The sequence below is a fragment of the Chionomys nivalis genome, chromosome 23, assembly GCF_950005125.1.
Source record: "Chionomys nivalis chromosome 23, mChiNiv1.1, whole genome shotgun sequence".
Lineage (NCBI taxonomy): Eukaryota > Metazoa > Chordata > Mammalia > Rodentia > Cricetidae > Chionomys > Chionomys nivalis.
In genome coordinates, this window is record NC_080108.1 from 29116849 (window position 1) to 29138083 (window position 21235).

Sequence of the window (21235 nt, forward strand, 5' to 3'; positions counted from 1 at the left end):
AAAGAATAATACTGTTACTGTGAGCTCCGAGAACATAACAAATCTTAATCGTTTTAGATCTGTTTCTAGTTCTGTATCGGTTAAACCTCTCCCGAATGTGCATGTAATCTTACATCCTAGACACTGGTGTTTGTCCTACGGAAAGGGACACACAGGTTGAGTATCCTTCATCTGAAATGGTTGGGACCAGACATGCTTGTGTAATGACAGATTTGGGGGATGGGATCCGAGTATACATAGTTTCTTATTTTTTTGCACCTTATGCACATAGTCTGAAGATTGGAGAGTCATACGCTGCATGGTCACATTACCTCCAGTTCCCGAGGTTGCATGCTGATGTCACAGTCATTTTAATTGGTCGGCATCTGAGCCAGCTCTGACTATGACCCTGTCACTAGACACAGCCATACCTTATCATAGTCTCTGTGTCTACGTTTGGATTTCTTCCCATTGCACGAGAAGCAGTATGAATACCACATCGTACCTAAGAATTCTGAGATCTTGGAGCATTTGGGATTTCCGGTTTTCAGATGAGGGATATGAATCCTGGGGTCCTGTTTTCACTTCTCTTTTTCAAAAGGACACCGTCCCCCGATCCTGCCAGGAAGGGTCCCTGAGGTCCCTGATGGCAGGACGACACTGGCTGCCCTGAAGGTGTAGGGTCCTCACTGTCCTGAAGCCACACTCATATTAGTCTTGTGTCTCATATGACGTGTCCGGTGACCCCTTCCTGCTTGCATCCATGCTGCATGGCTGGGAGCTAAGCATAGAGGAGCCACATCCTGTGTAAAACCCCTCTCGTTTCCTCTGGACTACGAGTCATTTTCTGCCCGCGAACGATAACCTGGTGTCGTTTGAACCCCTCAAGAAACACTGCAGCAGTGCTGTGACCTTTCCCAGCTGTGGTTCCGAGAGTTCTTCCTGGAGCTGACCATGGGCAGGAGGATCCAGTTCCCTATTGAGATGTCTATGCCCTGGATTCTTACTGACCACATCCTCGAGACCAAGGAGGCATCCATGATGGAGTGAGTAGCCTTCACGGCGTGCGCCTATCTCTGCACGTATTAACTCAGAATTAAGACGGAAAGAAAAACACTAAATACCGATACCAATAGATACTTAGACCACACCATGAAGACGGTAAAGTCATGGAGGCCCTTCATCTGCGTAGTCTTTGTGTATCCTTCATGTAGGAAAAGGTGCCTCGCTTTGTCTGACCCGGTGATGTGCAGTAACCCCTTAAGGTTCAACTTTGTACGGGAATACCGTTTGCCGTGAAAAGCGAGAAATCGGTTTCTTTGTATGGCAGTTGAATTTCCTCGGGTTAGGCAGCTGCGAGGGTCACACGTCGCTGGCCGGGGAGTGACCGCTGTCCATCCTCTGCAGGTATGTCCTCTACTCCCTGGATCTGTACAATGACAGCGCCCACTACGCGCTCACCAGGTTCAACAAGCAGTTTCTCTATGACGAAATCGAGGCGGAGGTAAGGGACCCGCAGCCTTAGTGGCTTTTATTAGGTACCTCTTAAATTTTACTCTTTATCTTGGGTAATCAAAAGCTAAACTTTCTCTAAATGTAGAGTGCGTTAAGCGGTGAAATGCGCTTTTCGGTATGAGCCTTTCTGGCTTCGCCTCCTCTGATTATACACCGGAAGGGTATGCTTTTCCACTACGCAATAAGCAATCTCTGCGTCCGTATCTGTCGCTTGGCGGGATGCTCCGTTCATTTGAACCAGTCCCCACTTTCTTTTGAATTTCATTAGGTTTTTTAAATTTAGAAGCAATAAAATAGTACTTTGCTGAACTTCCTGTTACGCACACTTTTTTATTCACACTGAACTGGTGCATGCTTGTGTGCTCCCCCCCAACACACACACACTCCTCTCCTAGCCCAGGCTATCTACAGACTCATGACAATCTTCCTGCCTCAGCTTTCTCAGTACTGGGATTACATGAGTAATCCTGACTGTATTGGGTTATTTCTTAAGGGCGCGTGCGCACAGGTGAAATCGTTAGGTTAGCATACACATGCAACTGAGTGGCTGTGTCTCTTTCTTTTGCTTAAGATGTAAGAGGACTTAACCTCAAGAGATTACTTCCTGTACCCGGGCAGCTCCACCTCCTCCCAGACAACATCTTAATGTTTTCTCAGGGATGATGTCCTGATGCCCAGGCAGTGCAGGATGGTCCTGCGCCTCCCTGCCTCTCAGAGCACACACATTCTCTTCATGGTTCTGAAGAACGATGCCATGCCCGTGTTTAAGTGAGGCCCTAAGTTCCAGGGTGTTTGACAGCCTGTGCCAAGTACATTCAAAAGTGAAGTGACTTAGCCATGGCGTGCATTACCTCCCCGAGAGCAGATGGCTCGGGGACATTTTCCTGTTCCTTTGAATTTGAGAGGACGAGTGTTATGCTCTCCCTGTAAGCTTCTTCTTGTTTGGTTGTTTGCGTTTGGAGATAGGGTCTTCCATGACTTACACCGCTCTCGAGATCCCTATGTAGCTTCGGCTAGCAGTGAACTTTTATTCTTCCTTGAACTCTGTAAATCAGGCTGGCCTAAAACTCATAGATCTGCCTGCCCTTGCTTCTGTGTGTGGGGTTTACAGGCATACACCACCACTTGCCTGATTTCTTAATCATCTCTTCCTCCTCCTCCTCCTTCTTCTTTTGTAAGCAGTTTTGTTGGCGTATACACTGCATATTGAGGTAGTTCCACAAGGATAATTTTCTCAAGTGTATCATGTGCTTTGAACATATCCCCCCAACCTTGAACTTCTGATCCTCTTCCTTCAGCTTCTTAGGCACTGTGACAGAAATGTGCTACCATGTCTGCTTTTCCTCAATGGTGTTCTAATCTAACTTTTGATGCTGGCATGGTGGTCACCCCAACACACTCTATGTGCCATGTTAGATAACAAGATCATCAATACTTTTTCTTTTCTAATAAGAGCCTCAACTTGTGTTGAAGCAAGGGTTTGGAGCTAGCTATGATGCACGTGATGCCTATAGTCCCAGGATCCAGGAACCTGAGCCTTAAGGATCAGAGTTAGAATGAGCTACGTAATGAATCAACTGTTGCTGAAAACAACGCAAAATAAGCAAAGGAAAGCAGAAACGTTTGTTTTTGAGTTATATGATCTTGGTGTCAGGAGTTGAACTCTAACACAGTTTGCTTTTTTGCCAGGTGAATCTATGTTTTGACCAATTTGTTTACAAACTGGCAGACCAGATATTTGCATATTACAAGGTTATGGCAGGAAGGTAAGCGTGTGATGTGCGGTCCTCGTGCAGAATCCTGATTTGATCCGATAGTCCTGTTAAATAAACCCAGTGTGTGACAAATACCCTCTCCCCTGCACCAGTTTGCTTCTCGACAAACGGTTACGATCAGAATGCAAAAACCAGGGCGCCACGATCCACCTGCCGCCGTCCAACCGCTACGAGACGCTGTTGAAGCAGAGACACGTGCAGGTGAGCCATTGACCCTACTGAAGTGTGTCTTGAAATCAATCAGCTTTTTAGAGCCAGCTAGACTTTTATAAGCAGCATGCCGTATGAATGGTCTAATAAAGTATTAAGGTGTTTTACTTTGTTTTTCCCCCCCCTCTCCACTGTGTTGCCCAGGCTAGTCTTTTTGTTGTTGTTGAGATTATGTCTTAATTGCTTTGCTATTGCTATGATAAGAAGCCAAGGCAGCATAGAGAAGAGAACATTTATTTAGGGCTTATGGTTTCAGAGAGTTAGAGTTGATGACCATCACGGTCATCAACTCCACCATGACAGTGGAGTCAAAACTGAGAGCCCACGTATGGAAGTTGATGACCCTCAGGGTGGGAACTCAGAGGAAGACATGACAATGGAGTCGCAGCTGAGAGCCACATCTGGAGACACAACCACAAGGCAGAGGGAGAGTGCAAGTCTTTGGAAACCTCAGAGCCTTCCCCTGGTGACACACATCTTCTAACAAAGCCATACCCAATCCTTCCCAAACAGTTCCTCCAACCCGGAACCAAGTATTCAAGCATAGGAACCCATAGGGACCATTATTATCCTAAACTACCAAGACGATGATGGAATCACATTAATTCCTTCCCTTCTTTTTCCTCTTTCCGAAGCCTCTCAAACAGCCCCTCCCATTACTCTCTTTCAAATTCATTTCCTCTTTTTCTTGTTTTTCACACACACACACACACACTTCTAAATACACAAATACAAACTCCTCAGTTTCCATACACGTGTACATTTTCAGAGCTGTATTCCTTAGTTGTCTACGGTTCAAGCCTCCTGAGCATCTCCCCCCCCATCCATGTTAGCTTGTCTGTTGGTATCATCCTTGTTCAAGTCACCTGTAGGCATCCATGCTGGTGAGACTTCACGGGCATCTGACATTTGTAGAAGACACAATCTCACCACAAACTTCTAGCTCCTGGCTCTGACAATCACTGTGACCCTTCTTCCACAGTGGTCCCTGTGGGCCTTCAGTACAGTAATTGTATTATAGGTACATCGGGTGGGGCCAGACTGCGCAACTCTGTCTTCTGATTGGTTCTGTTTTTCTGTAATGGTCTCCCTCTGTTGCAAAGAGACGTTTTCTTGGTAAAGGGAGAGAAATTAGTTAGGGACAATGCTAGTTTAGGAATCTAGCAATTGTAGGTCCTCCAAGATCCAAGACTTCACTGGCCCTGGGTAGTCTGGCTAGGTTTCCAGTACCAGGTGTGACTTTCCTCCTGTTGAGTGGGTCTTAAGACCAATTAGAGAGCTATGGGTGACCACCATGGTCTTGTGCCAGCGCTGCACCCTTAGGGTTATTGTGCCTTGCTTTCGGGTGTATAAAATGTAGGTAAGACCTTGGTTGCTTCTCTCCTTTTGGAAACTTACATGGAATCTTCTGGTAGCATGAAAGTTAGTTCTAGAGAAAAAGGATTCGGGTCCGATCCATCTCAGGTCCTTTGGGCCTTGTGTCTGACATGTAGGGTGTCTTCAGCAATAGGGAAGCAAGTGTAAGGGCAATAGTAATTAAGATGTTTTGAGAGTTGTTTGGACAACTCTGACCAACCAACAGCTCAGAAGAGGGCTTCTCATGTGTCCAAGTAGTCTTACATTAATAGGCTTAAACAACCTTCCCACCTTAGCCTGAGAATTTAGGTTTCTACTTAATATGCTGTGTATAAAAGGGTTACTTTTTTTTTTTTTTTTTAGATTTTTCGAGACAGGGTTTCTCCGTAGCTTTTGGAGCCTGTCCTGGAACTAGCTCTTGTAGACTAGGCTGGCCTCGAACTCACAAAGATCCGCCCGTCTCTGCCTCCCGAGTGCTGGGATTAAAGGTGTGCGCCACCACCGCCCAGCAAGGGTTACATTTTTATTGAACAACCTTAACTACAAGGGTGAAATCACAGCTCTGTGAACCCTGTTTGCTTCTAGGAAATAGGCCCAGTCTAGAAGAGTTGCTCCTTCTCCAAGAGGTCCAAATCCAGATCTTTAAATAAATAAAGCTGGAGCGAGGACTCTCAATGAGCACTGCCACAGGGATACCTGCACATCTGTGTTTATCACAGCACTGTTCCCATAGCCAAGGTATAGAATCGGTCTGTCAACGGGGGGAAAAATGGAACTCATATACAATAAGAAGTAGATTGAACTGAGACTGAGAGTGGCCCCCGATCTCCTTTAACAGGGAAGTGGACAGAAGTGGAAGTCATCATAGAAGCTCAATAAGGCAGACTCAAAAAAATAACCATTGCATGTTTTCTTTGATATACAGAATCTGTGTTTCATATGTGTATAAGAAAGACAGGAAAGCAAAGCAGGAGCCACCATCAAAAAGGACAAGAGCAGACCATGGGGGCGGTTGACTGAACAAAGGACGAATAATACCCGTGGGTGGAAATATTATGAAATTTATTTTGTGATACCAAACTTTAATTAAGATTTAATTAAGACTATGTAAACAAATAGAATGAGGTGAGAAGACTTGTGCTTTAGCACAGGATTCTGCCGGGTAGTGGCAGTTAACACTTTACACCTTTAATCCCAGCACTCGGGAGGCAGAGGCAGGCGGATCTCTCTGAGTTTGAGGCCAGCCTGGTCTACAGAGTGAGCTCCAGGACAGCCAAGGCTACACTGAAGAACCCTGTCTTGAGAAAACAAAGACAAAAAGATAGGCGTGTTTGTGTGTGTGTGTGCGTGCGTCCATGCGTAGTGTATGTGTGTATGTGTATATGTGTGTATGTGTGAGTGGTGTATGTGTGTGTATGTATGTTTGTGTGTATGTCTGTGCACACATGCGTGTGTGTGGTGTATGTGTGTGCTATGTGTATGTGTGTGGTGTGTGTGTATATATGTGTGTATGTATGTGTGCGTACATGTGTGTCTGTTTCTTTGTGTAACAGCCCTGTCTGCCCCGGAACCTACTCTATAGACCAGACCTTGAACTCACAGGGAGCCATATGCCTCAAGAGCACACACATATGTGCGCACACACAATTTTTTGTATATTTGTCTTGGGTGTTTTATGGCTGATGTTTATTTGTTTTGTTGTTGTTGTTTATAAGACCTTTGTGCTTACTTTTGAAAAAGAAGTACATCTTTGTGTTTGGGGAAGGCATTGTGGTGTGTGTGTGTGTGTGTGGAGCTCAAAGAACAATCTGCATGAGCCTTTTCCTTCTTTCTATTATTTGGATTCCAGGGATTGAACAAGATGTCAGGTGTGGCCATTGGTGCCTTTTCCCTACTGACCCATCCTGCCAGGCTGTGTTTATTCTTTACCGTGATCTCTCTCACCCTCTCTCTTCCTCCAGCTGCTCGGAAGATCCATTGATCTCAATCGTCTGATTACGCAGCGTGTCTCAGCAGCCATGTATAAATCTCTAGAACTGGCAATCGGGCGGTTTGAAAGTGAAGATTTGACATCAGTGGTTGTAAGTACTAGAACTAATTTGTTTTCCTCTCTGTCGATAAAGTTGAGCTAATAGTAGGTCTGTTCTTGTGTAGACAACAAAAGATGGGAATAATTGGCCTTCGACTGTGTCAAGTATCATATTATTACCTGCTCTTAGTATTCGTAATTCATATGAACTTAGAAGGGAATAGTCATGATCTTGAGTAAATTAGATCTATTGGGGACCAGGACTGAAATCTATAAACTCCTGGATAGATTAAAAGAAAGTGTTTGAATATATTTTATTATCAAGCATTGTATTAGGTGGTTTTGTCCACTTAGGCGATAATGTAAACATTTTGGCATATTGAAGATACACTGACCTAAGCAATGATAATATTCAAAAGGTTAAGTATTGTAAATTCTCTCACCACCTACTGATATGTCTGCTTACAATTGCTTTATCAGGGTGTATGTCCACTGTAAATCAAGAAGTGTCTATATAAGTATCAGTTGGGAAAACTGACCCAAAGTGGCCAGTACCAGCTGGACTATGCTGGTGGCAGAGACAGGGCCTCGGGCTTAGATGGTACATTAAGAATTAAGAGTGTTAGGTAGTGATTTGTCCAAATTGTTTTTACCAAAGGTCGGTGGTTGCTTGAGGACTCTGGTGAATATGTTCAGGTGACCACAGAGCAGAAAAGACCAGGGCACAGTGGGTGTGACTGTAGAAGTGGGGGCGGGTGTCAAGTTGAGGAGCCATTTCTGGTAACCTACCGCAGCCATGTTTCATATAGTTCGGCTGACATGTTGGTAGCCACCTCAGTGCAACCTTTCATAGGTGAGACATCCCAGGTGGGGATCTCAGACCGCAGGCAAATGCCTCCTCCCTGGGCAGCCCGTCTCTGTGCTCACCTCACGTTTCTGTGGTTTCACAGGAGCTGGATGGCCTCTTAGAAATCAATCGCATGACACACAAGCTGATGAGCAAGTACCTCACACTGGACAGCTTTGACGCCATGTTCCGGGAAGCCAACCACAATGTGTCTGCGCCTTATGGAAGGATTACCCTCCATGTCTTCTGGGAGCTGAACTATGACTTCTTGCCCAACTACTGCTATAATGGCTCCACCAACCGGTAAGCATGTTTAGCGTCAGAGTCTTTTCTGCACAGCCCTCTTCCAGATGCATCTACAATGGCCGATCTTCGGCACTGACTTCCATAGATATCCCAGTATACTCTCTCCCTCCTCCTTCCCTTGTGTTCTGGACTCTCGGGCCCTCTCTGTTTCTTCCGTTCACAGCCTTGGACCAGCAGTTGGGCAGACAGTCATGGCTTTGCATCTGGAAATAGATTGACCAGTGAAAGGCTGGATCCTGAGGCAGGAGAGCCAAGGCTCCACCTCTGTGCTTAGTTGTGAGCATAGACACAATCTCAAGTGCATTGGAAATGGCTGCAGGAACTGCACCACCTGCTTTTACGTCTCCCTGACGTCAGCATGTGGTGGGCGATTCTGCTTGTCGTGTTTCTGTCTGAAATGCTGTGGGCTGTGAGAGTGTGGGTCAGTTAAATGCCTTCCTTCCCACTCTATTTCTGTTGTGTTAACGAGAATGGAGTAGCCAATTTGGTGGTCGAGCGGTTGATAGGAACAGTATTTAATGTCCACGTTGGTCAGCAGAATGGAATTTCCTTAGGACCAGTGTGGTCTCTTTGCCAGAAGACCACCAGCAACAGGGTGGGCCCTTAAGATAATGAGTCCCGCCATTGGCCCATTTGACTTCTGTGGCTGATGAAGGTGGTTGCTCCCAAGTTTCTCCGCTGTCCAGTAAGAAGATATCACAGTGTCGAGCATCCATTCCGGAATCAGCTATGCCCAATGTCAGAAAAATGTGACCTACAATGAAGGGGAAAGTTAGTTCATAAAACATAAGCAGCGCCAATGTGGTCATAGATATAATACACTGTATTATGTATGCATACTGCATACTAGAATTATAGAATAAACTGGGCAGTGGTGGCGCACACCTCTAATCCCAGCACTCAAGAGGCAGAGGCAGGCAGATCTCTGTGAGTTGAAGGCCAGAATCATCTCAAGCCAGTTCCAAAACAGCCAGGACTGTTACACAGAGAAAACCTGTCTTAAGAAGAAAAAGAAAGAAAGAAATGCATGTATTATGTGTCATATTTAATGTTTAACTAATGACATTATTTTGAATATTTTAATTTTTCGCTGTTTTTATGCATTCATGTATTTATTTGTGGAGTGTATTTAAGTACATGTGTTCCATGACATGCTCCTGGCGGTCAGAGAACAGTTTACAGGAGTATGTTCTCTCCCCACCAACATGGTCCTGTGGATCAGGTATGGCAGTAAGCATTCTACTCTCTGGTCCATCCATGTTTTATGTCCGATCTTCATACTAGACAAGCTCAGTTAGGGCCTGCCTGGTCGAAATCTGACCAGCCGCTTATTCTTTGGGAAAGCAAATCAGGCTGTAGGGGTAGGCACAGGAAGAAACCTTTTGTAACAAACGATGTATCTTCTCTTGATGCTTGTCCCCCTTCAGTGACGGGAGCTAAGATTTATCTCTCCGCTGCCCTCTCTTGCCCCGGCTTCATTACAGACAGGTGGAGGTTGGTGGTATGGGACAGTCTTACACATGGGATCTATCCCTATGGTGTGAACAGCCATGCACCCTAGGGGAAGGGTGCCTCTTCTGAGCAGCATCCTTATAGGATGCTCTTCCTAGAACATATTTGTGACCTCTGGTGCCTGCAGAAGCTCCCTGTATACACACAGGTGTGTATAGGCACAAGAACAGAGGCAGCTGAAGGCGTGTAGATATCCGTAGACAAGGCAAGTTGAGTATCGTGTATGCCGGGCTCATTGCTTACTCTTCTATTGCTGTGCTAAGACACCATGACCAAGGCAACTTCAAGAAAAAAGGTTTTATCAGGACTTCTAGTTGCAGAGGGTCGAGTCCATCCCCATCGGAATGAGAAAGCTTGCCAGCCTGCGAGCCTGGCAGTTGGAACAGCAAGCTGAGGACTCATGTCTTGAAGCCTGAGACAGAGCACAGCAGGGAGTGTGAGAGACTTTGCAACACCAAAACCCCACCCCCAGGAACATACTACCTCAAGCAAGGTTCCTTAAGCCTATCCTAACCGTGCCTTGACTGGGGACAACAATGGCTGAGCGTGTGGGACTTTCCTGATCCCTCATCCATCAGCACAGTGATACGCTATCCTTTTGAAAGATACACACAGAAAGTATTTTTCTGCCGGGCAATGGTGGCACACGCCTTTAACCCCAGCACGCTGGAGGCAGAGGCAGACAGATCTCTGTGAGATCGAGGCCAGCCTGGTCTACAAAGCGAGTTCCAGAACAGCCAGTGCTACACAGAGAAACCCTGCTTTGAAATATCAAAAAGCGAAAATAAATCAAAAAGTATTTTTCTTCTGAATACTCATTGAGAAGATTTTGCAGCCCACAGTTACTAGGGTCTGATAATGGGTAAGAATCTGGCCCTCTCAGTTGCACTCTGTGAAAGCCTTGACCTTGCAGGCCCCTAGTCTCAGGCACACGTGCTTTGTGTGCAAACTATGGAAAAGTTCTCTCTCTTTTAAGTTTATTATATAGTATTGTGTGAGTTCTCCAAGTTCATAGACTTAATTAGCAAACCTGTGTATGTATTTTTCATATGTATATTTGCCTGTATGTATGTGTTGGGGCCACCTGTGTGCCTAGTTCATCCATGTAAGATCAGAAGAGGGCATTGGGTCCGTTGGAACTGAAATTACAGACAACCGTGAGCCACCGTATGGGTGCCGGGAACTGAAGCCAACCCCTGGAAGAGCAGCCAGTGTTCTTGACTGCTGAGCTATCTTACCTCCAGCCCCACGTTTCAACTTTAATTTGAAAGTTTCTGCTTAAAGAAGATACATCATCAAGATGCAGACCTTTGACTGAATTGTGTAAAAAATCCTTTAGTTGGCTTCTTAGCTCACGACAAGTGCTCTTAAGTACCTGCGATGTCACACCTCACACTGTCCTCACCCTGTTTCTATGCAGCAAAGCCAAGGATGTGTTTGTTACCGGTTGTCGAGGATGCTAGGAGGCCAGAGTCTTTGTGAACGTGAAGACTGTTTATAGGAAGGAGGACAACTGATGCTCCCGCTCATGAGATTGCGTTTACTATTATTTATCTGTGGTATTTTAGAGGACTTATCTATTATACTTCATTCTTGGGGTTTTAATTCACTAGGATTATCGTATTTGATGTTATCATTTAACTAGGAAAAAGATTTTAGGTATATAATCAGAAGCCCTGGAAGCCAAAGAATTGCTATTAAATTTTGTTTTCCTTATTTTCCCTTGTAATCTTTCTCGTTTAGATTTGTTCGGACAGTATTGCCATTTTCTCAGGAATTTCAACGAGACAAGCAGCCCAATGCACAACCCCAGTATCTGCATGGATCCAAGGTAGGTTATCTCCTGTTTGCGTTACAATAGGTTTCGATTGCCGTGGGAAGTCCCTGACTGAGATCATAAAGGAAGGGTTTGTTTCAGCTTACGATTGTAGTCCCTCATGAAGAGAAGTCAGAACAGTTACCTGGAAGCAGGAACTGATGGAGAGGCCCTGGAGAACATGGCTTATTCACCTGCTTTCTGAGAGCACCCAGGACCACCTGCCCGGAGGTGGTACTGTCCCCAGTGGGCTGGGCTCTCCCACATCAATCATTAATCCTGAAAATGTCCCATAAACACACTTCTTAGGTGAGCTTCCTCTTCCCAGGTAACTGTCTGTGTCAAGCTGACAAGAAGTTAGCTGAGGTAGGAAGTTATTCCCTTTAACTCTTGAGACCTCTGAATAAACCTAGTGATATTTTAACTGGCTAGCTAGACTTCTGGAGGAAATATAGCTTTTAGATTTCCTGTAGGGACTTCTTTTTATTTCCTTGTTAGAAGTAGAAAAATCAGAAAGACAAAAATGAATTATCACTAACTTAAATTGAATACCTAGCCAGAAAAAGAATTACCTTTAAAGGTAATTGTTTTAACTTAGCATACAAATGGCAGAGTTTGTTCTTGTGTTTCCATACAGCTGTGTCGTTCATTACACTTGGTTCTAATTTGTTGCCCTCTCTCGTGCCCTCCCCCGACTAGTGCCTGGTCATCCCCACTGTTCCCGTGTCACATAGAGTCTAGGACACCCCTCCCCCGCCCCACACCGTAAGATCTCACCCTCCAGTTCATGATCTCCTTTCTAGCTGTGTTGGAAATGGGTCTGGGATCCAAGGAAATAAGCGTGCATTCTAAAGTATTTGGGTAAGGGTGCCTCGTGCGTGGGCGAGCCTGTCCCACCAGAGTCCAGCTGGGTTTTTTTTCTAATGCGCAGGGTCTTGCGTCTCACTCCGAGCGGTTAGAGCACAGCTTCACATTCTTACATGATTGGCTAATTCAGAGAGCCCTGACTGGTAAATAGAATGCAGTTCTTAGCACCTGGTACGCCTAGAGCACATAGTTTAATCCCAAGAAGCGCTGGTTCTGGAGGAATTTTAATTTCCACCAAATGGCTTTTTTAATGTTTTTTTTTAGAGTGAAGTTTGGTAGGAAGAGTCCATTTCCCCCATCATGACATAGACACATACAGACAGAGGGAGGAAGAGGGAGATATGATCCTAACTATGGGATCCATGTGCGAGAAAGTATGGTAATTGTGATTTTAAATTAGTTTTCCAATAATTCACTCGAAATCCTCTGGGTTTCACTGGGATCTATTGTAACCTCCCTTTTCAGCTATAATTCTTTTTCTTCAGGTAATTTGACTAGGGTTTAGTGAATCTTTGTTTGCTTGCTTGCTTTTTCAAAGAATCAACTGTTTGGTTGGTTCTGTGTATTTTTCCTTTATCCTCTATTTTCTTGCCTTCTGCTGATTTGGGGGGTTGAATTTGTCATTTGTCCCTCGGGTCTTGCAGTTATATTAGATCTTTCTGACTTTAGTGAACGGATTCCCTTTGGTTTACGTTCATGAGTGTTCTGTCTGTGTTTATCTGTATCCACCGTGAGGGTCCCTGATGCCTGTTTAGGCCAGAAGAGAACATCAGATCCCCTCCGTTACAGACGGATGTGAGCCTCGTAGGTGCTGAGAACCAAACTTGGGTCCTCTGTGAGAGCCATGGTCACTCTTAACCCCTGAGCTGTTTCTCAAGCCCTGGGGTTTTTTACAACTGTGTGTCTGCCTTATTAATTGTTCCTTTTACTAATATATAAGTGACCTCTGTTATCTCCTCTGACGAATTTGGCTTTAAAGTTTACATTAATAGAACACCTGCACCCAGCTTGTTTTAGGCTTACATATGAAGGATTGTTTTCTGTCTTTTTGACTCTGTGTCTTGACTTGTGAGTGAGAGGTACTTCTTAAGACAAATGCCAGTCGCATGTAGCTTTCTTACTCCATCTAACCAGTCTATGTTTTCTCATTGGTAAGTTGAAACCCTTTACATTGAAGATAGCTGGAAGGTGTTTCCTGCTGGCTGTGATTTTGTTGGCGAGTTTTGCTGTTGGCTGGATTGTTGTTAGTTCTTTTCTTGCCTGTATGTTTTAGGGGCTTGTGCTTCGCTGTTAGATATGATCGATTCCTTTCTAGCTCTAGGTCGTTCATCTGTTTTGCTTTTGAAATCTGTTCTTTCCTGTGCTTTTGTGATGAGATGGTCTCTTTCTGCCCTCTGTCTTTAGTGTCCTCTAAGTACCTCCAGCAGTGCTGGCTTGGCGATGGACCGCCTTACAAGATGCTTTAGTTCTCAGTTTTAAAAGACAGCTTTGCTGGACGTAGCCGTCTGATTAGGCGGTTATTTTCAGGGCTTAAAGCATATTGTTTCTTTCTTTTTCTGTTTTTGTTTTGTTTTGGAGCCTGCCCTGGAACTTGCTCTGTAGACCAGGCTGGCCTTGAACTTACAGAGATCCACCTGCCTCTGCCTCCTGAGTGCTGGGATTAAAGATGCACCCGCCACTGTGCCCAGCTCATTTTTTACTTTCATGGTTGCTGATGAGAGATTCTGATGGGTTTACCTTTGTGAGTTGGTGTTTTTCATTTATTGCCTTTATTTTGTGTCTTTGTTTTATACCTGCAGTATATTGTGTGTGATATGTCAAGGAAAGCTTTTTCTCTGGTCATGTGTTTGTAGTGTTCTCAGTGCCTCATGTGCTTAGATGCCTATTTCTCTTGATTTGATTTTAAAAAAATCCGTTGATTGTTTCATTGAATAGATTCTTCATGCCTTTAGTACTTTTCTCTGCCCTTCCTGTCTGCTGGGTTCTTAGTTTGGGCCTTTGAATCAATCATATTCCAAAGTTCTTAGATGTGGTCATGCTTATTACAACTGCTTTCCAACGTTAATGTTTGAGTAGTTTTGTTAGCCTTGTGTTCATCCCTGTATTGTTTCTGCTCGATTATCTGTTGCTGATGCTGACCTCTGAAGGGTTTTTATTTGTTTTAGTTTCCAGCATTCCTCTTTTCTTTTCAAAAATCTGTTTCCTTGCAGAATTTCCCTTCCTTGGTACTGACTTTTTTTTTTTTATCATATCGCAGGTTTTCTCTACTGTGTTCATTATATTTTCCTCTATGTTGCTCTTTTTATAACCTAGATTGAATTCATCATTGTCTTTTTTTCTTGTAACTTATATTTGTATTCAAAAATGTTTTTGTTTTTGCATGTACAACTGTTTTTCTGAATGCATGTATATGTACTACATGCACGCCCGCTATGGAGATCAGAAGAATATGTCGGATTTCCGAGAACTGGAGTTATAGGCAGTGTTTACCCCCGTCATCTTTTTTACTAGTAAACCTTTGGGATCTTTATTTGGAATACTATCTGTTTCTATGTCTTTGAATTCGTAGTTGGGGAACTATGATCTTTTCGCACAGCCTTGATTTTTCATGTGTCTCGTGTTTATGTGTTATGGTTGGTTTATCTGTTGGTTTGGGTATATCTTCTTGTTATAGTTGAGGATCTTCCAGTTTAGCAGCCACTCTTGAAGGTTCAATTCCACATACTGCCCAGGAGGAAGAAAACACCAACATCATCAAACCATAAAGAATAGAGATACGCTTAAAGTCTATTACAGCCCATTAATACCAATGCTTGCAAAATGAAAATGGCAAAATTGCTGTAGAATGTATTATGAAGTCTGAATGAGATAAAAGAGGCAAGAGAAGGAGAATAAGTAGAGGAGAAACCGGTTAAATAAGAGGAAAATAAAGAGGAAAAGAGCCATGTCATAAATGAGATGGGGGAAAGTAACTTTAAAAAAAAAAAAAAACAAGAAAGCGTTTTTCAATAATGAGAAATTAAAAAAAATAAAATTTGTTGTATATAAGAAGGGAATAAAATTATAAAACCATGGACTGGAGAGATGGGCTGGAGCAGTGCTACTGCTCTTCCAAAGGACCCGGGTTCAATTCCCAGCACCCATGTCGGAGCAGCATGACTGCTCTTCCAGAGGACCCGGGTTCAATTCCCAGCACCCATGTCGCAGTTCATAACTGCTTGTAGTTCTACTTTCAGAGGATTTGATGCCTTCACACTGACATACATGCAGGAAAACACAAATGCACATGAAATAAAAAGAAACACATTAAATAACTATGAAACCATAAGAATGCTTCTTTAAAACTAGTAATATAAAGCCAAAATGTTATTAATGTAGAAGGAGGTTAAAAAAAGGGAACACTTGACTATAAAATAAAACCAAGGGAGAAAATATTGTATGTGTGTGTGTGTATGTATATATGTATATATATTGTATGTATATATGTATATGTGTGTATATATGTATATATATTGTGTGTATATGTGTGTATGTATGTGTGTATAAACACAATTCACTGATAATATGAATAGTAAACAATAAAAAAAATCAACATTAAAAAAATACAACAAAGTAAAAATATTACTTAAAGGGTAATGTCTTAGTCATTGTTCTGTCGCGGTGGAGAGACACCATGACCCAGGCAAGTCTTTTAAAGGACATTTAATTGGGGACTTGCTTACCGTTTCAGAGGCTTAGTCCGTGATCATCATGACAGGGTGCGCAGCAGGTGGGCACGGTGCTGGAGCAGTAGCGAAGAGCTACACCCTGCTTTGTAGGCTGAGAGAGACACTGGGCCCAGCCTGGGCTTTTGAAACCTCACAGCCCACCCCCAGGGACACATCAACCCCAGCAAGGCCACGCCTCCTAATCCTTCCCAACTAGTGCCACTCCCTCACGACTACACATCCAGATGTGAGCCTGAGCCTCTGGGGGCCGTTCTCACTCAGACCACCACAACAATAACAAGAAAGACTAATGGGGTTGTTTTAGATAGGACAAAATAGTGGTATGGCTTCTTCCTGGTCCTCAGACATTGGAGACTGCCAGTTACATGCATGAAGAAAATTACATCAAGAAATTATATTTGTTTAGAATTTGGGGTTGTTGCTTATCTTGGGGAGCAAGCATGTTGCGCATGGAGATCAGAAGACAACTCGTGAAAGTCAGTTCCTCCTGTCTGCCATTGGCTCCTGGGGATCACCCAAGTCACCAGGCTCACTGGTGATGTCTTTACCCACTGAGCCATCAACTCACCCATCCTTTGCAGTGGTTTTAAGTCCTTACTGACTGTATTGAAAAGTGTCTGGTGTCCATCGGAACTGTCTTCACCTTGGTAGCAGGCTTTCTTTGCGTACTGGGAGCCTCTGTTGATCACTCATGTTGTGGTGACCCCAACCGTAAAATTGTTCCATTGCTACTTCATAACCGTATTATGATATGATATGAGTCTTGATGTAAATATCTGTATTTTCTGATAGTCTTCAGCGACCCCTGTCATTCGACAGCCCCCTCCCCTAAGGGGTCACTACCCCCAGATTGAGAACCACTGATCTATATGAAACCATACACTCAGTAATACTAGAAGTGAATCAAAATGGAATTCTAAGAACTTTTAAATAACCCACTGCAATGCAGGAAGAATGAAACAGAAGAATCGGGAACAAAGACTAGAAAATTAAGAGAACAATAGGCTTGTGCCACATACTATCAATGTGTAAATGGGATGCTTGTAAGCAAAGATAAAGATTGGCAGAATAGATTAAAAGACAATTAGACCAGTGTGTAGCTGGTGGGAGATGTGTGCCTAGTGTGTCTGAGGTCCTGGGTTTGATACAAACAAACAAAAATCCTTAGCTCAACTCTGTGCTCAGTTTGACTTGGTTTCTATTAATGATATCAGAAGGTAAAGGTAAGACTAGAAAGGTCTATGATATAAGTCCTAATCAGCACAGAGCAGGAGTGGCTTATTCATATAAGCTGAGCTAGACTTCCGAGCAAAAACCACGAAGTAGGAAACATATGTAAGATAAACCTGTCGTGTTTACATGCCAGTGAGAACTTCTATATAGAAACAAAAACTGACTTTTAAAGAAGAAATGAGACCCTCCACGGGTCATACACTCTAACTTCAGCTCTTCTCTCAGTAGCTGGGAGATCTGTTGAAACAAAGCCAGCAGCCATGAAGGACTGGACCTCAGCACTGCACAGAGCAGGATGTATCTTCCAAATGCCATACATGTCATAGGGAAGTCGCGGGTTCTCTTCATCCAAGATGTGTATGTTGGGCGCATCTCCAGATGCCACCCCCGTGAGTGCGCAGGGACTATGTTGAAAGCTTTGTTGTCTCTTCCCCAGGCTCTGAACCTAGCCTACTCCAGCATTTACGGCAGCTACCGGAACTTTGTGGGGCCTCCTCACTTCCAGGTCATCTGCCGGCTGCTCGGCTACCAGGGCATCGCGGTGGTCATGGAAGAGCTGCTGAAGGTCGTCAAGAGCCTGGTGAGTGTCTCTGCAGATGTGCTTTTTTCCTGTAGCATGGATTTCATGGGTTAGACAAAGCCAACCGTGGGGCAGGGGCGTCTTGCCGTCTGGGCTCAGTCTCTGTCAGACAGATGGTTCAACTTAGCTCTAGACATTTTTCCTATCTAAAGAGAATGGTTCTTCTGGATATAGGGCTATGCCACTGTACTGTCTGCTTCTCACGAGACTGAGGCAGGAGTCACCCCAGCCGTCCATGAGAATGGGTGCTGATGGCTAACACAGCCCTTTGTGTCTTGTAGCTGCAAGGCACGATCCTGCAGTACGTGAAAACCCTGATGGAGGTGATGCCCAAGATCTGCCGCCTTCCCCGCCATGAGTACGGCTCTCCTGGTAAGCAAGGGTGCCTGGAGTACCCCACATGAGTCCAGCCCTGGAGAGGAGGGAATCAAGTTGGAAGCTACGGACAAGAATCAGATGTGTCCTTCCCAGCAGATAGGGGGAATTTGCCTATTTAGAGTCAAAGAAACAAATACACTTTATGAGTAGGCAGCGGGCAAGTGTGCAGGAAGTGACTTTGGGATTTAAGTTTCCAGTTAATGAAACTGAAGGACCCAGCTTATCAGCCAGCAAGGATTTTGATATTGTGGTATTGAAATTACTAGGTCCTGTTGACGAGAATTTCTGTCCCAGCCAGTCCTGTAGCCTTCAGTTCCAAAGAAACACAGAGACTTATATTAATTATAAACTGTTTGGCCTATTAGCTCAGGCTTATTACTAAGTAACTCTTACAACTTAAATTAACCCATAATCCTTGTCTGTGTTTAGCCACGTGGCTTGGTACCTTTTCTCAGTGAGCCATTCTCATCTTGCTTCTTCTGCGTCTGGGTGATGACTGCAAGGTCCTGTTGCCCTAGTAGCCTCAATGGGGAAAAGCATTCAAAGCGGCCACTGGGCCCTGCTCCCTGTTCCCTAGCCTCTTAGCCATTTGATAGTCTTGTTGGTCTGGAAAACACTCTGCCCTATCTGACTCATAGGATGCAAGAACTTCACCCAAAGTCCTTGGTTGTATACTTCTGGGTCAACCTGCCTGACTTGCAGGCTGGTGTGAGGACATCCAAATAAATACCCATAATGATGTCAGTGTTGCTTTAGGATTAAGCTATGTAACATGGAGGGCCAGGCCTGCTTGTTTGGGTTTCTGTCCTGTCCGGTACCCCACAACTGTTTAGCCCCAAAGAAAATCACACATAGGTCTCCATAAATTATAAAGCTGATTGGCCCATTAGCTCTAGCCTCTCACTGGCTAACTCTCACATCTTGATTAACCCATTTTTCTGATCTGTTAGCCATATGGCTCAGTACCTTTTTTCAGTGAGGCAGATCACATCCTGCTGCTTCAGTGGTCTGGGCAGGAGTGGGAGGAATCAACTTCCTCCCCAGAATTATCCTGTTCTCATTACATCATTTCTACTTCCTGTCTAGTTTTCCCACCTATATTTCCTGCCTGGCCAATCAGCATTTATTTATAACATGATTGACAGAATACAGACAATTCTCCCGCACCAAAGCTGGACTCTCAGAAGCTGTCACTCAAGAGTGCCTTTTACAGTCTCTTACCTGATAGCAATTCTCTCCAAAGGTGGCATCACTTTGTTACTTTAGTATTGCTGTGACCAAATACCTTTGAAAAGTAACTCAAGAGATGAGAGATCTTGGCTTGGTCGTTTGAGGCCAAGCATCACGGTAGCAGGGTCATACTGAAGAAGACGCTGTTTGCCTTCTGGCAAATGAAGCAGAGAAAGGGAATATAGAAGAGTCCAGGGCAAAAGGTAGCCCTCATGGACATGCTCCCAGTGACCCCCACTTCTAAACAGGCCCCATCTTACCTCACTTCCTAGTAATGCCATTATCAAGAGAGGAATCTGTGCATTCGATCACGATAATCTAGCTGTCTGAAAACAGCACACACCAGTAAAGGTATGCGTCATACTGCCGCCCGTGTGCTCCTCCGGTCTATCGTCTTGTGAATGGACCTCAGCCCACACATGATGCCAGCCTGCTGCTGTGGCTGAGCCCTCAGATACAGTTGGCCCTGGCTTAGAAGAGTCCTGTTTTCAGTTCACTGATAGGAAGCAGATAAAAAAATAATGTCGAGGCACTAAAACTACGGCTGGAAATTTAAATGCCGAAGGGAAAGCCATTGGACCGGCTAAGTCTTGGTAGGACACAGATCAGTAGTTGCTGTCATTAAGTTTTGCTCATGCTTGTTGAGGGATAACCCGGTGAAAGGGTCTTCACTCTACTGGGTAGCTAGATGGTAGTAGTGACGAGTGAGGGGGTGGCAGGAACAGGAGACATGGACTCTCCGACATGGGCAGGAGTGTGGATTCTTGAGAAGACGTCGAGGGCTGACCTGTGTCTTAAGTGGTTTGAAGTGTGTTACATCCAAATTGTTCTCAGGGTACCTTGGGCTCTTAGTAGCCTGTCCACTTTTGTCCAGGTTAGCTGAAGTTAGCCATATTGATTAGAAGGACAGGCACTGGTGCTGGTCCTGAAACCCCACCGCTCGCCTCTGCTGCCACAGGCATCCTGGAGTTCTTCCACCACCAGCTGAAGGACATTGTGGAGTATGCAGAGCTGAAGACAGTGTGCTTCCAGAACCTGCGGGAGGTGGGCAACGCTGTCCTCTTCTGCCTGCTCATCGAGCAAAGCCTGGTGAGTTCCCAGTTCAGTCCCTTCCCCCACGAGGGTCAAGGTTGCTCACTGCTGGGAACCAAGGATTGTTTTCTTTGGGAGCTCTTTGGTAAGGATATCGGTGTTGCAAAATAGCTTTTTCTTTTCGGTTTTTTGAGACAGGGTTTCTCTGTGTAGCCCTGACTGTCCTGGAACTCTGTAGAACAGGCTGGCCTCAAACTCACAGAGATCCACCTGCCTCTGCCTCCCGAGTGCTGGGATTAAAGGTGTGCACATCACCACTAGGCCATATCATCATTTTTTCATGACTGTTTAGTGATTCCTTACATTTGGGAAACAAGAATATAATGTGTTTCTTTGTTTCAAGAGTGGTTTTCAAGGATGGGCAGTGGTGCCACATGCCTTTAATCCCAGCACTTAGAGGCAGGAGGATCTCTGAGCCCGAGGCCAGGCTGGTCTACAGAGTGTGTTCCAGGACAGCCAGGGCTACACAGAGAAACCCTGTGTCATAGATGGATGGATGGATGGATGGAAGGAAGGAAGGAAGGAAGGAAGGAAGGAAGGAAGGAAAGAAAGAAAGAAAGAAAGAAAGAAAGAAAGAAAGAAAGAAAGAAAGAAAGAAAGAAAGAAAAAGTGGTTTTCCTGTGGGGCAGAGAAATAGCTCAATGGGGCATTACCACTATTCCAGGGAAGGGAACTCTGTGGACAGACTATGTCATTTCTTTTATACTAAGTGGGAAAAGTGTAAGTTCTCTGCACCAGACCTTTGTAATCTTTTCCACTATGTGATCCCCTTCCTGGGATAA

General features: G+C 44.5%; 1 protein-coding gene across 4 annotated transcripts in view; it reads left to right on the forward strand.

Moving 5' to 3' along the window:
• The window catches only part of Cyfip1 (cytoplasmic FMR1 interacting protein 1), an 84469-nt gene that overhangs the window by 57851 nt on the left and 5383 nt on the right, over positions 1 to 21235 (forward strand). For all 4 annotated transcript variants that reach the window (XM_057756598.1, XM_057756595.1, XM_057756596.1 and 1 more), the window contains exons 17-26: positions 869 to 1025; positions 1387 to 1483; positions 3184 to 3260; positions 3362 to 3470; positions 6797 to 6916; positions 7815 to 8014; positions 11273 to 11360; positions 17610 to 17753; positions 18035 to 18125; positions 20320 to 20450. In XM_057756598.1, coding sequence (XP_057612581.1) covers positions 869 to 1025; positions 1387 to 1483; positions 3184 to 3260; positions 3362 to 3470; positions 6797 to 6916; positions 7815 to 8014; positions 11273 to 11360; positions 17610 to 17753; positions 18035 to 18125; positions 20320 to 20450 — 1214 coding nt within the window. The remainder of the gene's footprint in view (positions 1 to 868; positions 1026 to 1386; positions 1484 to 3183; positions 3261 to 3361; positions 3471 to 6796; positions 6917 to 7814; positions 8015 to 11272; positions 11361 to 17609; positions 17754 to 18034; positions 18126 to 20319; positions 20451 to 21235) is intronic.